Source organism: Carassius carassius, chromosome 13, assembly GCF_963082965.1.
Source record: "Carassius carassius chromosome 13, fCarCar2.1, whole genome shotgun sequence".
Taxonomy (NCBI): domain Eukaryota; kingdom Metazoa; phylum Chordata; class Actinopteri; order Cypriniformes; family Cyprinidae; genus Carassius; species Carassius carassius.
This window is the reverse complement of record NC_081767.1, coordinates 14848567-14865055: the sequence shown is the minus strand read 5'-3', so window position 1 is coordinate 14865055 and position 16489 is coordinate 14848567. Positions and strand designations below refer to the sequence as shown.

Here is a 16489-nt window from a genome sequence, read left to right as displayed (position 1 = left end):
ATCGACCGCGTCATGCCCCTCGTCCGGGAACACCTGACAGCAGCCCAGGAAGCCCAACGTCGACGATACGACCGGGCGGCCCAACCACGGGAGTTCCAGCCAGGTGACTACGTGTTGGTTCTCATCCCCATGGCAGCTTGCAAATTCCTCGCGAAATGGCAAGGCCCATATATCGTTACGGAGAAAGTGGGGCCCGTGACCTACAGAGTACGCCAGCCTGGACGAAGGAAGGAAAGTCAACTGTACCACATTAATCTCCTGAAGCGCTGGGAGGGAACGAGGACTCAGGTCACCGCACTCGCTGCCGTCTCTCCCGTGGTTGTTGACATCAGCCCCCAACTGTCGGCCGCCCAGAGGAAGGAGCTCCAACATCTGGTCGGTCAATTCTCCGATGTGTTCTCCCCACGTCCCGGGCGGACCCACGTACTTCAGCATGACGTACGCACACCCCCAGGAACCATCGTGCGACAGCGGCCCTACCGAATCCCAGAGGCCCGGTGACACGCGGTCGAAAGGGAGGTACAGGAGATGCTGAAGTTGGGGATCATCGAGCCCTCCCACAGTCCGTGGTCCAGTCCCATCGTCATGGTCCCAAAACCGGACGGCACCCTCCGGTTCTGTAACGACTTCCGCCGCCTTAACGAGGTCTCCGAGTTCGATGGATACCCGATGCCCCGTGTCGACGAGCTGCTGGAGCGACTGGGGGGAGCCCGGTTCATTTCCACGCTCGACCTCACCAAAGGCTACTGGCAGGTCCCGTTAACAGAGCCCACCAAAGCCAAAACCGCCTTCTCCACCCCCAGTGGCCACTGGCAGTACCGGGTTCTCCCCTTCGGGCTGCACGGGGCTCCAGCAACATTCCAACGGATGATGGACATCGCGCTGAGACCCCATCAGACTTATGCCGCGGCCTACATCGATGATGTCGTCATCCACTCCGGAGACCTGGGAGGACCACCTGGAGCGGCTCCGGAGGCTCCGGCTTCTTCTGGTGTGAGCCGTGTCCCGGGCACCTATCAGCGTCGCCCTGGCAATGGAGGAGATCCACCTGCACTCAATCACCGCGGGCTGATCGGTCCCAGCTGAAAGGGCTCAGACGAGGACTACAAAAGCTGTACCCAAGAGGACACGGGTGAGAAAGCTTTCCAAAGCAACGCCAGCTAATGTTGTGTCTCTTATCTCTACAGAAAGCGAATGACCGACCAGCCCGCCACCTGAGCACCGGACACCGATTCCCCTTGCACTCAGCCGGCCGGCAAACGGGATCACGCAGCACAGAGGACGAGCACCGGACACTACTGGCACATTCACGATCACTGTCATTAATAAACACACCCTCCGGGGCTTTAACAATTCATCACAGCCTGCCGTGTGATTCTTCAGCCCGCGACAATAAATAGAAGCAGAACTGCAGCAAACTATATTACACTGAATATTAAAACAGAGAATATTGCACAGAATGTGAAGTATTACATTGCACTACAGTACAGGGTCCAGTTTTATAACAAAGGGTCCATGTGTCAGAGGCCACGAGTTAGTATCTTGAGGCCACGAGTTACTTATCTTGAGATAGTTATCTTTTGTTTTTGTTTTTTTTGACAAAATTGGGACCAGAGGGGCTCCGTATATAACTAATGAGTAGTTCTGTCCATATTATTATTGTTTCCATGATGACTATATGTACATTTATGATATTGTTTGGAATTTTATTAATATCAGGCTTTTCTTCTCTTGTTTGTTCTTTCAGATTGTTGGCATGTTTTTCACCTGCTGTCTGTACAGGAGTCTGAAATCAGAGCCATACTGAAGAGACCACTCAACTACAGGATTAATCAGTGACCATCATTCTCTACAGCATTTTTTGTTTCACAATAATTTTAATTGATAGGAAATAATTAGGAAACAAAATCAGTACCAACTATCCACAGGCACAGACACACATATACAGTAATAAATATAGTGTTTTATGATTTTACACACATTAGGTATTACAGAGTTAGAAGTGGCTTTATTGTTCTTATCAATTAACTTAATTTCGGACTGTATTTTATATATGAAAAATTTTATGCAATTTGTTTTTTCTTTTTATGTTTGTACTCCCAGATCCTAAATCGAAATCCTAAACCTCTGGCACAATACTTTTTGTTTTTGGTCCAATGCTTTGTAATTTACCACTAGAAGCACCAGACAGAATTGCAAAATAAATTTAAACTAACAGAAATGTCAATGACAAAGGTGTTTTATACAAAAAAGCAGGTTGAATTGTATAAACTGCTGTTTTGTTTTTGTTTTTTGTTGTTTTTTTAATGACAGTTTCTTGATTACCTCCAGTTCTGCCCAAAATCTGATCAGATGATCTTTGGATCAAGCCGCACAGAAATTACTAAATTTATGATAATCGCTGCCATCTAAATAAGAATGCTAAACGGTTAGCATGCTAACAGATTGCCATTCTTTATCATTCTCTTCAGCTATCAAGTCAAGTCAAAATTTATTTCAATAGCACATTTAAAAACAACAGAGTTGCACCAAAACACATATATAAAAAGCATTAAAAGGAAGCATGCATCAAATGAAAAATAAACACATCAGAACACTTTAACATCAAACCCTTAAACTAACCTTAATCAAAAGCCAGAGAAAACAAATAAGATTTGAGAGCAGATTTAATACTTGCTAGTGAAGAAGCAAATCGCACATTTATAGGCAAACTATTCCAAAGTTTCAGCTATTAGTATTAGTCAAGTCTGCTTTATTGTCAGTTCTTCAACATGTACAGTACATACATGAAAAGTCAAACTGAAAAGTCAAAAATTATGAAATCCCCATGAGAAATATCAAACACAAATGCAATACAGAAATGGCTAAGTTAAGACATGTTCATTGGACAAAAAATGCTGACTGGGTCAGCGGGGTCAGAAAAGAAGAAGAAGGGGGAAAAAACAGGTCGAGAAGAAATGACAAAAAGAATTGCAAAAGAATTAGGAATTAATGTGAAGATAAATTTTTAGTCAATTCTGCAAGACAGACTTTTCAGGATAGGAGATGGAATAAAAATAGGCTCCTAAATCTAATTCCAGATTCTGGAAGATATATTCCTCAAACCGTCGTACAAGAGGAGGTGGTGCTGGTCCTTCAAGAGTCACTCAAAACCTATCTGTTCATAAAGCCTATATATAAAGTCTTAATATATAGGATTTCACACCTTGTAATTCTGGAGACTCCAGGAAAGTTGCAGCTCTGGAAAATGGTGGTACTGTAGACTAAATGCTCCCTGATAGTTTCACACCTGATTCTTCACTTTAATTCTTAATTCCTTTGCAGTTAATGTGTTCCTATTCTTCTCCACTTGTTTTTTCTTTTTCTGACCCTTCTGAACCAGTAAGCATTTTGCTGTCCAGTGGTCATGTCTTAACTTTGCAATTACTGTACTGCTCTTATTTTGAATAATTCTCATGGGGTTCTAATAATTTTGGATTTTCAGTCTGATTTAAACCTTTGTTTTTGGCTCATTTTATCAGTAAAGGAAAAAAATGCCTAATAATTCTTCACACCTGAATATAAGGAGGTTTTTTTTCTTCCAGCCTTCATGGTCAACTACATATATATCAGACTTATTGCCTTCTCTAGTGCAGCTCAACCAAGTTTCATCCCATTCGTCCATATTTGTGATATCACAAACACAAACATTGCAACAAACAAAAAATATTTGCTGTAGTCCAAATAAGTTGTTCATTGTAGTTTTTAAAATGTGATTTTTATTAAATAAAATTCCTCCTTTCGAATTGGACTTTGAGCTTTGTAACTTTGCAGAACTTTTTTTATGCTGAAACAGCAACATTGCAGACTAACTAAAAATGAAAAAGTGAAACAGCATAATAGTACTCCTTTAATAGGCATTATTAAGCAGTTCATAAATACACCTATAAATGTTTGGTAATGTACTGGCTTTCCAATGCCATTGCCATTGATAATAGGAGTAAGCAAGTTTAGAACACCTACAAGAGTCCATGCAAGATGGATGTAGGTGGCGATCAACTGTCACGGAAAGTTTTGCTCGAACCCAAATCAAACACACCTGAAGCAACTAATTAATGTCTTCAGGATTGCTTGAAGATTAAAGGTAGGCGTGACTCATTAGATTTGGAGCTGAACATTGCAGGGCAGTCGATCACCAGGATTAGGATAAGGCACACCTGATTCAGCAGTTTTGAATTAAGGGATACAGCAATGAAAGGGTTAATCCGAACCATCAAGAGACACATACACACACACACAACACAATATATAAAACTTGAGTAACACTTCCAATAAGGTTTCAGTTACTAACATTAATTATATTAAATAACATTAACAACAATTGTATGGCATTTGTCTTTCTCACACACTCAATTACACACACACACATAATTATTGTAATGCTTTTCAATAATTGCTTTTTTTACCATTATATAGTTAACATGTACATAATTTATATAGCATTTATGAATCTTAGTTAATATTATGTTTAAAATGGATTGCTACATTATTAATTACAATTTATAATGTACATCAGTTACTGTACCATGAATTAACATATACATTTTTTACTAACACAAACAAATGCAGTAAAAAATATGTTCATACATGCATACATATACATAGATAAGCTTATTTAAAATATTTTAATACATTATTACTAATAATTTGTTTAATTACAGTTTTATTTTGAGATTAGTTTATGTACTGTGATATAACATAAACATTCATATTTTTAATTATAGGAATAACTGACATAAAAAAGATTAATAAATTATTTGAATAAAAGATTGTTCATTGTTAGTTCATGTTGGTTAATGCATTAACTAATGTAAACCAAAGAGAGCTTATTATAAATTGTTGCCAACACTTTTCATGATTTATAACCATTTTTAAAAATCGTTTTAATGATCTATTGAAGGAGTGGATGCCGAGTTGCCATATCCTTCATACTGATATTAATTATATTATTACATGATTTCTTGTTTGACAATTAATCAAGTTATGGCAAGAGTGAAATGTGTAACCTTATGTGCGCTTATGAGATATTAAAGAATCCTGTTCTACCCTGTATTTCTTTTCCTCAAGATTAATGTCCACATATTATGTGTGTGTATCCAACCGTAATGATAAGACACTCGCCAGTGCTAGAAAGCCTTGAATTTGAAGTTCTCTGTGTATGTGTGTTAGTATCTGTCTGTACAGGGAGAAGCTCAGACAGTCCCAGGACAAACAATCAACTGCCAGTGTCCAGCGTATCAGATATACGTCTTTGGAGAGTTTATCTAGGTTTTGGAACCAATCAGAATTTTGTTGACTTATGTATTGACGCAATTAGTATCCTCTGTCAAGGTATAACTGTGGTTGATTTTGAGTTGTACGGGGCGACCTACGAACTCCGTTGAGAGTACTGAAGCTGACTTCTGCTGATGAAATTGCAAACTATTTTCTTCAAGTAAAATTATTATTATTAATTAAACTCATCTCTGACTCCTGGTCTTCATTGCAACATATTTGGTCCTTGGGTTTTAACTGTAAATTCCCCTACAGTTAATTTAATGTGTAACCTTATGTGCACTTATGAGATATTAAAGAATCCTGTTCTACCCTGTATTTCTTTTCCTCAAGATTAATGTCCACATATTATGTGTGTGTATCCAACCGTAATGATAAGACACTCGCCAGTGCTAGAAAGCCTTGAATTTTAGATAAGTTCTCTGTGTATGTGTGTTAGTATCTGTCTGTACAGGGAGAAGCTCAGACAGTCCCAGGACAAACGATCAACTGCCGGTGTCCAGCGTATCAGATATACGTCTTTGGAGAGTTTATCTAGGTTTTGGAACCAATCAGAATTTTGTTGACTTATGTATTGACGCAATTAGTATCCTCTGTCAAGGTATAACTGTGGTTGATTTTGAGTTGTACGGGGCGACCTACGAACTCCGTCGGGAGTACTGAAGCTGACTTCTGCTGATGAAATTGCAAACTATTTTCTACAAGTAAAATTATTATTATTAATTGAACTCATCTCTGACTCCTGGTCTTCATTGCGACATATCTGATCCTTGGGTTTTAACTGTAACTTCCCCTACAGTTAATGGTGGAGGATGCGGGCAATCGTTCTTTGGTGACATCCCAGATCAATCATCAAACCAAGGTAGGAAAGATTTTATATTTAATATTATTGGTTAGGGGCTGTCTGTAAGTGTAGGGGGTCGAGAGGAGGAGGAACGATAGACTCACTCAGACGTGAGGGGGTAGACACCAGCTCCGGGGTGGAGTAGGTAAATTGCTGTCACGGTACACCTGTAAATAAAGTAACCTTGTGAGTAAAAGGGGTACAAGTGCACATCGGTAGGTCTTAGGATAAGATATATTTAAAGATGTGTACAGTTACAGGGGGGAAAAGTGCACACCTATAGGTCTTAGAGAGAGACGTGAATTTTTTCTAGGTGTGCACAGTCCAGGGGGGGACAAAGACGCATTCTTAACAGGCATGTGAACCCGTAAAGGGCAGTGCTGGGTCAAGCACCGAGGGACAAGGGACACATAGGGCCGTAAATAGGCAGTGCTGGGTCAAGCACAGAGAGCCGAAAAGCACGAGAGGCCGTAAAGGGCAGTGCATTTACCGCCGGGTAAGCCATAGGGGTATGGGAAATCCCGAGAAGAATGTAAGACGCTAGACGGGGGTTCTAGTCGTAACTCGCTCTTCCAACTCTCGATCATCCACCATTACAGACGGGGGCGCCCCGAGCTTAGAAATAGGCCAGGTCAGTGGTTAGGGAACAAAGTATCCAAAATTAGTGTTTAAAAATAAATAAATAGTGATAATTCATATGTGCACCTATAAAAATATAGGGATATATGCAAAGGGAAAGTATTGATTGATCTGGGATGCATCAGGAACAACCCCGAAAGAGCTAAAATTTAGTTTTCATGACCCTGATTGGATTGGACCAGTATATGGAAATTCTGGAATATACTTTGCAGTTTCATCACGCAGAAGTCAAGTGCTGTTGGTAAGATCGCCGCCTCAATATCTTTTTGGTTTATGATAGAAATATGACTGACAAGTTAGGTAACTTGCTCAGCCCTGATAGAAATAATGAAACAGAAGAGAGCAAATGCTGTAAACAGTTTGGCTCTGAAGCTCTGACTTTTAAAATATTCTCTGAATTAATTGAAAGAATGGTCAGTCCGAGCTTTGATTCTGATTGGAAAGTTAAAACAAAAACTTGATTGGCTTTAAACAAAGAAAGAACCAGAGAGATAAAAAATGTCTAAATGTATGTGCCGATTTGCTAAAAATAATCCCAGTAGTAAATGAGTGATGATTTATTCTGAAAAATAGATTAAATGATAGATAGAAGGTTTAAATGACAAAGAATGATATCATAAGATCTGTTCTATTTCCTATATAATTGTTGAAAGTCCTGACAAGGCATATTGAACAGAATTCTGGGTTGGTGAAAATACTGTAGGCACACAAATTGGCAGTAGCGTTTTGGAAAAACTTAGAAGCTTATGTTTTGCTTTAAAAGATAAGATTGCTTTGACTGCAATGAAGCAGTTGTTTTTATCTCATGCTGGCCCCCACCATGACTCTGGCTTAAGCAGTAAAAATACCAGAGACATGTTCTGAGTGAAAAATTTGTAATTCCTATATTTACTAATGTTTGGCCAAAAGAGTAATTTTATTGTTGGACTGCAAAATTGTAGCCACGCAGCATCATAAAAAAAAAGAAGAGAAAAGAAAATTATTGTTTTCTTATGAGATGATAAAGTTGTAAACAAGTAACATAAACGGGGGTTTCAAAGTAACTTTGAAGACAGCATGCTAGCAAGACCCGAAGTAATATACCTGGGTCAGATAACCTCTGACAGATTTAAAACCAATGTTGAAATTCCGAAGCCATGGCCAGAATTAAGTGAATGAATAAATACAAGTTGATGTAAAAGTAATGACAATGACTGCAAAGAACTTTGAGAAACCTTTGAGTTGCGAAAATAAAGTAAAAATACAAATATAAAGATTTTATTTTTAAGATGCATATAATTTCTGACAAGTTTTAAACTTGCCTAGAGTAAAATGATAGTACGATGAAATTATGTTAAAAATGAATGAAAATGCATTGCTACGAGTCCTGAATCCCTCAGAGATCTCTCTCTCTCATTCAAAGTAAGCTAAAATGCTGTTATCTGAGCCTGTGTTTAAGTGATAAGCTATTTATAGTACAGCACAGTGTTTCAGTCAAATCATAGACACTGAGATGCTAAAGGACATGATAAAAAGAGTTCAGATTTAATGCATTAAGAGGGCAATTGGTAGTTAAATGTTCAACTGCCCAATGCATTTAAGAAATAATGAGATTATAAAAATCATGAATAACAATTTAGGAGCAATTGTTGAAGAGACATAAGGTCTTTAAAATCATAATACAGACCCTGAGCTATAGATGTAATAATTTTGAATAGTTAAACAGTTGTATTGCTATTTGTTCTATGACCAGTAACTTATCTGTCTTATTTTTAGTCTCCACCATCATACAGGGCCCGATGGCTCCAGCTACAGAAGCAACAGAAAATTACAATGAATGGACGGGTGTGAAATATAAATTCACTGAATAATCTCAGCATAATAGTTTGGAGGTATCCAATTGATTTTAGCTATTAAATATTAGTTTGATTAACCTTTTTCAATGTTGTAACACTAGTAGGTGCTGTCAATGGCTCTCATGGTTCTTGAGTGCACCTTTCCTAAGCTGCAGGAAATACTGGATTCTGGAAGAAGACTGTCGAGTGTGTTGCAAGGGGAAAGAGTGGTTACCAGTGTGCATGAGGTGATTTCTCAATGACAGGTAAGATCCTGGGCACCTGCCCAGAAGGGAGGTGTTACATGTGAGATGGTAGTGGAGTTGAGTGGATGCTTGATAGGTCTAGAGCATCATTAAGAGGGGAACTGTAGGAATTACAGCAATCTGCCTCAAAAATGTGAGCTCCTCCAGACCTGATCACCAGCAACCGCATTCCTTGATTGCTTGTTGTGACAAGCGTCCACAACTTGATGCAACTATGCCAGGGGATCAGACCCTGAGGAAAAGAGGCTTATTTATAAAGAGTTAATGGCAATGGGCTGTCAAGAACCATCTGAGACCATGTGATGACAGCCATTATTTTGAGACAAAATTTCTTATGTGGCTAAAATGATATTGAACTAATATGTCTATATCATAGTCTTTACTCATGCTGGTCATTAGGCATGGCAAAAGATGATTACAAGATATGGTGGTGGCTAAAAATGAGGACTGCTTTTGCTGAATCAAGAGATGGTTTAGATAACAAAGGTTAAGGGAATTAAGCATGTAAGGTAAAAATAATTTTAAAGAAATGTTCCTAGCATTATGTGTTTTAAACAGTCTGAACTGAGATTTGAGATATAGAAACTATGACATTTTTAACCTATTTGAATGATTAAGGGTTATATGTTGTAATGAATTTGATATTATAGTCTAAGTTTAAGTTTGGTGAAAACTGTCAAATAAATAACTAATATTTTGCACAGTAAGAGAGAGAGAGAGAGTGCCTGAGTGGAGGCAGGGATGGTGCTCTGCTTCTCTTATTGGCCTGCTAAGTAAGAGTAACCAAAACAGAGCAATGATTTTAAGACCAAAACAACCCTGCTGATTTTTCTCTAAATAAAAAGCATTAATGAACAGGCGAACTTTGATACTAAATAAGAGACTAGGAACAAACTAAACAAACTTTTTTTTTAAAGTTTAAATCCTTCCGATTTAACACCAAAAGCAAACCTTGAATATGAGATGTTAAATATTTATGTTAATCATGTGCACGCATGAGGATGACTACTGTATATTTTGGAGGACAATTCTGTTTCTGCTTTGTGTATATTGAGTCACTAACCTCTGGAATGAGTGTTTTATCATTACAGATGTGTTAAGTGAAATTACTTTACAGAAGTCGATAATTCTGAGTGGAACTAATGAAAAGACAATGCCGAACATGGGACGAGCTTTAAGTGGATTGGTTATCCAGCTCTGTCTGCTACTGGTAATAATGACTTGTTTTGTCTTTTATAATGCTGATTTAAATCACTCTCTGGATTAATATGTTTAAGAGTGTTTATGTGATTGGAAATGTGAAATTTAAGATTGCCGTCCAAAATGGGTTTAAAATCCATGCCTAAATTTAAACGAGGGTCTAAATTTTAACAAGTTAACACTTGGTTGTTTGAATGGTAAAGGTAAATATTTTAGACTTGACGGCAGAAAAACAGTGACAGATTGGCTAAGTCACTAACCAAATTATCCAGAGAGCACCCTCACATAAAGAAGCCTGGTGGGAAAACAAAGGAGTGAATCCTGTTTATGTAATATAGTGCAAAAGCAAAAGCAGTCGTAAGGCTTTTGTGGGTCCTCAAGGTCTGAATGACGCAATAGTTTGGTTCATGTAGAACAGAGATAAGTTGAACAAAAATGTGTGGATCTCCTGGGATAGCCCCTTAATGGAGGAATACCATAACAAGAGGTTTGAATTAATTGAAATAGCACAGCAAAAAAAAATTATGTTTAAACAACACAATTGTAATAGGCTCTATGGAGCTGCTTATGAACATCTGTCAAGTCAAATCAAATTAATATTGTCAACACTGACAGGGCTTTTTGATCATGTATACTGTTTCAATACAGATTTACAGAAACTGAGGATGTCTCTTTAATAAATATTTGGCCGTTTAGAACTAAGTAATAGTATTGTTCATTTAGTAATAGTATTGTGAAATCTGTCGGCTCTTTTTCAGTTTATAATAATTTTGAGTAAATAAATATCACTGCCAAATGACAAACATGAACGAAGGGTTTTTAAGACATTGATCAGGTAGCTGACCTGTAAGCATTTCTAACTGACAAAACAGTGAGAACTAAACTGACTTTATACGAGGTATTGAGGATTTGCTTCTGAATGTGTCGTTAATATAGTCTGAGGACAGTAATATGGTATGATAATTGACAAGATTTGCATAAAAAAATAAATAAATAAGTAATAATAATAATAAGGCAATGAGTATGATTAACAGTAATGTCATGGTATAAAAATACATGCATGACAATAAGTGGACAGGTTAGTTGTATTTTTGAAGTTAGACACTTCGATACTTAAAATGTAATTTTGACCAAATGTTGTTAACAATGACAAGTTTAGGTTTATGTTTCATGTATGTTTAAACAGCATGTGAACTATGATGACTGCAAATGGATTCGTGGTGAAAGTAAAACTTAATAAAAGGGCTATTAAGTAATAAACTAGGAACTGCTCTAGGTTTTCGAGGAAATAATGATTATGATTATTTTTTTATTTTTAAAGATGGCTCAATATTGATCTTACTTATTTTTGGTTTGTTTATTTTTGTGTTTTTAACACCAAGTTTGGAGTGAAAGGGTATAATGGATATTCAATCCCTCTAATTGCACCATTGATCGGGAAAATTATAGATTTTCATAAAATAAGGGTATCTTTACTGGGATTTAGGTTATAAGCAATGTCTGTATTTGGTATCTGAGGTGATTGAGGGTCTGACATATGTCAGGAATGCAATAACAGTGGTTTTCTTTAATGATTTGTTAAATCTGGTTAATGAATATGCAAATTTAGTCTTAAGGCTGTTGGATAAATGTTTTGTTTTAGAGGGTAAGTGTGAAGTAGCTGTAGTAGGAAGAGAGGTATTTACAAAGGTATGTTGATGAAAGTATATATGGATGGAGGACACTTTTCCAGGTAGAGGGACACACAGAATGATTCACTGGAAAAGACATTACTTTTTATGTGAAGAAAAACTAGTCCAAGTGCAGATATTGTGGGATTAAGTAAGTAGATGAATGTATATGGGAAGTAAGAATGTATATGGGAAGTATTTTGTACAAAATAATGTGTTTATTACTAGAAATGTCAGACAGTACCAGAGATGTTTAGTATATGCACCTGCTTAAGTTGACCAACAGCCTGCATTATTAGCATGCATCACAACTACACCTGACCTCATTTATTAGACCAGATGTGGGGTATTGGACCCCACATTGATCTAAAACAGGGGACTGAAGGAGTGGATGCCGAGTTGCCATATCCTTCATACTGATATTAATTATATTATTACATGATTTCTTGTTTGACTATTAATCAAGTTATGGCAAGAGTGAAATGTGTAACCTTATGTTATCAATCAATTTGATTGATGAGGGTCATAAAAGCCATCTGTTCTGGACACCTGTTTGTACACCCCCTCCCCTCCCTGTACAGCCCAATGACCTAAATTTGAACTTATGAACCCAAGAAGGAATTTCGGAGGGAGGGAGAAGTGTTGGGAAGCTATGTGCTTTTTTTAAACTTTGAAAAGGGCGAAATCATGAAAATGGTGTAAGGGAAAATTTTATTAAAACAACCTCCCAGCACCGTAGACACACTCAGAATGAGGCTCGGGAATGCTCCGGAAATAAACCACGCCTCCAGCGCTAGAGAGGGCAGGGCTATAGGCGTGATAGCAGCATTTTTTTGGGGTGTAACAAGTGTTTAAAAAGAGGGTTTTGTTGAAGCTAATTTATCCGTACCTAGTTGTAAAATACGAAAGGTTTTTTTGTGAATTGTAAAAATTGGAGAGCTATTATGTAACAATGGCCACGACATCATCACCTAAAACTCCTGAGAAGAGTGTTGAGTTAGCTATGGAACATCTAATGCTGGCCCCGAGGAAGATAAAACATGGTCCGTGTCTGGCCAATTTCCTCCACGAACCTTTGGACAATGTTAAGCGTGAGTTTAATCTATCCGGTAATCGTATTTGCAGTTACGATTTTGACAAGAGCAACCGCGAGGTCAGACTGAGCATCGTGGACAGTGATGAAAGGGTCACGTACGACACGGCTGAGGATCCTGATCTGTTTTTCACAGTAAAAGATTGGTGTTTATTTTACAATTATGTCTGGCGTGATCTAAAAGATGGAGGCAACGATCCTCTATTCATAGGCGAATGGAACGGTATCACTCCAGGAATGCGTTACAGAGTGCTCGGGGATCACATTAACAAGTATGCTGATGATTATATATATATTCTTTGCAGCGACCGCCTCCTGGATTTACCTGAACGCGCATGGCCAATATCTGAAGAGGACCATCTTAAATACTATAAGATTAAATTTTTGTTTCAGTGGAAAGACGTGCCTGCGTTAGAGGAGATATTTGGATAGATAGACAAAATGTTTAAGTGGTGCGAGGCATTTGACAGATACAACAACATAAAAGTGAAGCTGTTTCACCCTGAATGGTGTGTGGCCAGCCGGAGAGGGGTTCATGTGGCCCCGCCTACCATCTATAATCATTAAATACGCACGTCAGGGGCCTCTGTGGAAATAGACTTCGAGCGACATCACCACCACCAACATGACTCAAGAAAATGCTTCGCCAGCTCCACACTTTGTATGCGATGACAACGCATCCGCACCGTGGTCAGCGACGGACAATGACGCCTGGCTGAACAAATTCTGTACAGAGCTCGGATACCATAACCTCGCCTTCCTCGCAAAGTACAATCCGCCACCACCTCCCCACGCTGGTCCATCTGGCACAGCAAATTCTGAAAACGTCTCGGACACCGTCGACGGTTGCATCGGGGTGATCGGACATGAGATCATTAAAGCTGTTGTTGCCATAATTCTGGAACATCTGGTTGACAAGCAGCTGAAGAAAGATTGTTACGGATGTCAGGTCGATCATCCTTCGCAAACACAACATTCATGTCTCTATGAGGCACCTGCGTACTATTTTCTGGGATGTTTTGAACAACTCTCGCATAAATTGTGTAAACCTGATCTGAAACTCATTCTGGCACAAACCTTGAAACTGTTTGGTTTAACACTGCATCAGCAAAGAATTCAGGGGGTTGTCGATGGTGTTCTGTGTGAGCTCAGAGATGACATGTACATAGTGGAAGGTCTGGCAGAACTCCGGACGAAACTTGTGGATGAAACTTGCGAGCAGGCCATTTACGATGCTGTTGACAGCTGGAAGAAGAGTACACCTGCTGATTCTGATTAACCGTGGGGACATGGGTAACCTCTGCCGCGCAAATTGTCTGGGAAAACTCATTTTTAAACAAAGAATTAAAAGTGAAATAACTTTTTTATTGTATAAGATTATAGATGATGAGAGTGAATGTTATGTGGACAATAAACGTTTAATGAAATTAAAAAAACAAATGTTAGTTGTGAGGGGAATGTCGGAGGAGTGGTGTGTTATGACAACTCCCACGCATGACTGTTAAAAATATTCTTGAACTTATGCCTGAATGTGAAGAATGTCTTAAAATAGGTAAAATTTTATGTCTTTGTACTTATGTAACCGATGTGTGTGTAACGTTGTCAAGAAATGATCCGATAGACGTATATAAAATTATTGACATGCTAGTTGAACATATGATAGAGAAAAATGTTTTAATGTGTGTGAAATTCCTTCAATATCTAGATGATGTATAATTAGATAATGTATGACCAATCAAATTGAACTTGTATGTGTCTTCTGCAACGATTGCTAATAAAAAGCTTTTGACCCTAATAACTCTCTCATTGTTTTGTGTAAACAGTAGTGGTGGTAAGATGTCTGAATTAATGAAAAAAGTGTACTACAACCCAGCGCACCCTGGTTCTTTGGGAGGTAAAGAACGATTAAAACACGGTGTACTACAGGAATACGGGGTAACTCTGAAGGATAAAGAAATATCAGATTGGCTATCATCTCAGGACACTTATACATTACACAAGACAGCACCTATCAAATACAAACGGAATAGAGTGATAGTGTACGGAAAAGATGTACAGTTTCAAGCAGATCTTGTTGACATGTCTGCTTTTTCAAAAGAAAACGATGGTATCAAATTTTTACTGACTTGCATAGATGTTTTTAGCAAGTATGCTTGGGTACGTCCGCTGAAGAATAAGACAGGTGTAGAGGTTACGAAAGCATTTGCCTTTATACTCAAAAATTACAGACCGATAAAGGTACAGAATTTTTCAACAAACATTTCCAACAACTGATGAAAAAGTATAACATACATCATTTTGCTACAGCAAGTGATGTAAAATCGTCTTGTGTGGAGCGATTTAATCACACTTTTAAATCATTTATGTGGCGGTTTTTAACAGCTATCAATTCAAAGCATTACTACAATATCTTACAAGATCTTATAGAAGGATATAACGCCAGTTATCACAAAAGTATTAAAATGTGACCGTTGGACGTTAATAAAGAAAATGAGACAGATGTGTTCAATAATCTGTATGGAAAGTTACGTAAAGGAACACCTGTCTTCAAGTATAAAATAGGGGATGTAGTTAGAGTTTCAAAAGTTAGAGGTGTATTTTCGAAGGGTTATGAACAGAATTACACCAAGGAATATTTCACTATAGCCGCTCGTATACCGCGAAACCCTCCAGTGTACAGACTACAAGATTATCACGGTGATGTTATCGACGGATGCTTTTATGAAAAAGAATTACAAAAAATCATTGTGAACCAAGACAAATCGTTTAAAATAGAAAAGATTTTAGATCGAAAAAAGAGCGGCCGCAAAGTGCTTTGTCTTGTCAAGTGGCTGGGCTGGCCTACTAAGTTTTCCTCATGGTTACCAGAAAAGGAGATCGTGGACATACAGAATCCATTAAAGTAACAACCGGAGGTGTCATAAGTAGCATTTGTGAAAAACTACACCATGAGTGAGGGCGGCTTTTATATCACGCTACCTTGTAATGCATCTATGGATGTTTACCCTGACAATCGTATCTCAAATTACAAAACGAGACTAGCAAGAAGTATGAACCTCAAAGGTCAATGGGAAGTCGGTTTAATTGAATTTTATTATCCTATTTCCTGGTATACATTTAATGAGGAGGATGCCGCCTTTATTATTAACACCGACCCTAATATACTGGAATATGATGAGAGGCATTACGAAGAGGACAGTGACGTGATTATCTACATTAAAGAAAAAAATCTACAAAATGTATCTAAAGTGTGCAATACGTTAAAACCGGGTTATTATGAAGATGTACTATTTCTGGTTAGAGAAATCAACGCCAACCTTCCCCCGAAAGTCACACATGGTTACGATCACATCAAAAACAGGATATTTCTAAAAGCACCGACAAACACATCTTTGATATTTTATGGGAAGTTGGCTATTATTCTAGGATTAAAGTCTGGTGTGTCTCTAGGAACTGCAAAACAGCACCCCAAAAATAGTTCTGACGGTGCACCTGTCGTCACAAGCTGACATAAGAGGTGCATTTTATAGCATGTACATATACAGTGATATGATCGAATATCAATCAGTAGGTGATTCGTACGTACCGCTACTGAGAACTGTACATATAGACGGTACATCTAATGACAGCGTCAGTGTTAGATTCGACAA

The 16489-nt window shown here is 38.2% G+C and overlaps 1 protein-coding gene and 1 long non-coding RNA gene across 2 annotated transcripts in view; both read left to right on the top strand.

The window, feature by feature from the left end:
* cd151l (CD151 antigen, like) overlaps positions 1-2227 on the top strand; it is a 71411-nt gene extending 69184 nt beyond the window's left edge. Inside the window, exon 8 of the mRNA XM_059564785.1 lies at positions 1748-2227. Coding sequence (XP_059420768.1) covers positions 1748-1807 — 60 coding nt within the window. The 3' untranslated portion in view covers positions 1808-2227. The remainder of the gene's footprint in view (positions 1-1747) is intronic.
* Positions 2228-9897: 7670 nt separating this feature from the next.
* LOC132155608 (uncharacterized) lies at positions 9898-11586 on the top strand. Its single transcript, XR_009437307.1, has 3 exons — positions 9898-10430; positions 10476-10658; positions 10692-11586. It is a non-coding gene; the product is annotated as an uncharacterized LOC132155608 (long non-coding RNA).
* The last annotated feature ends 4903 nt before the right edge of the window (positions 11587-16489 follow it).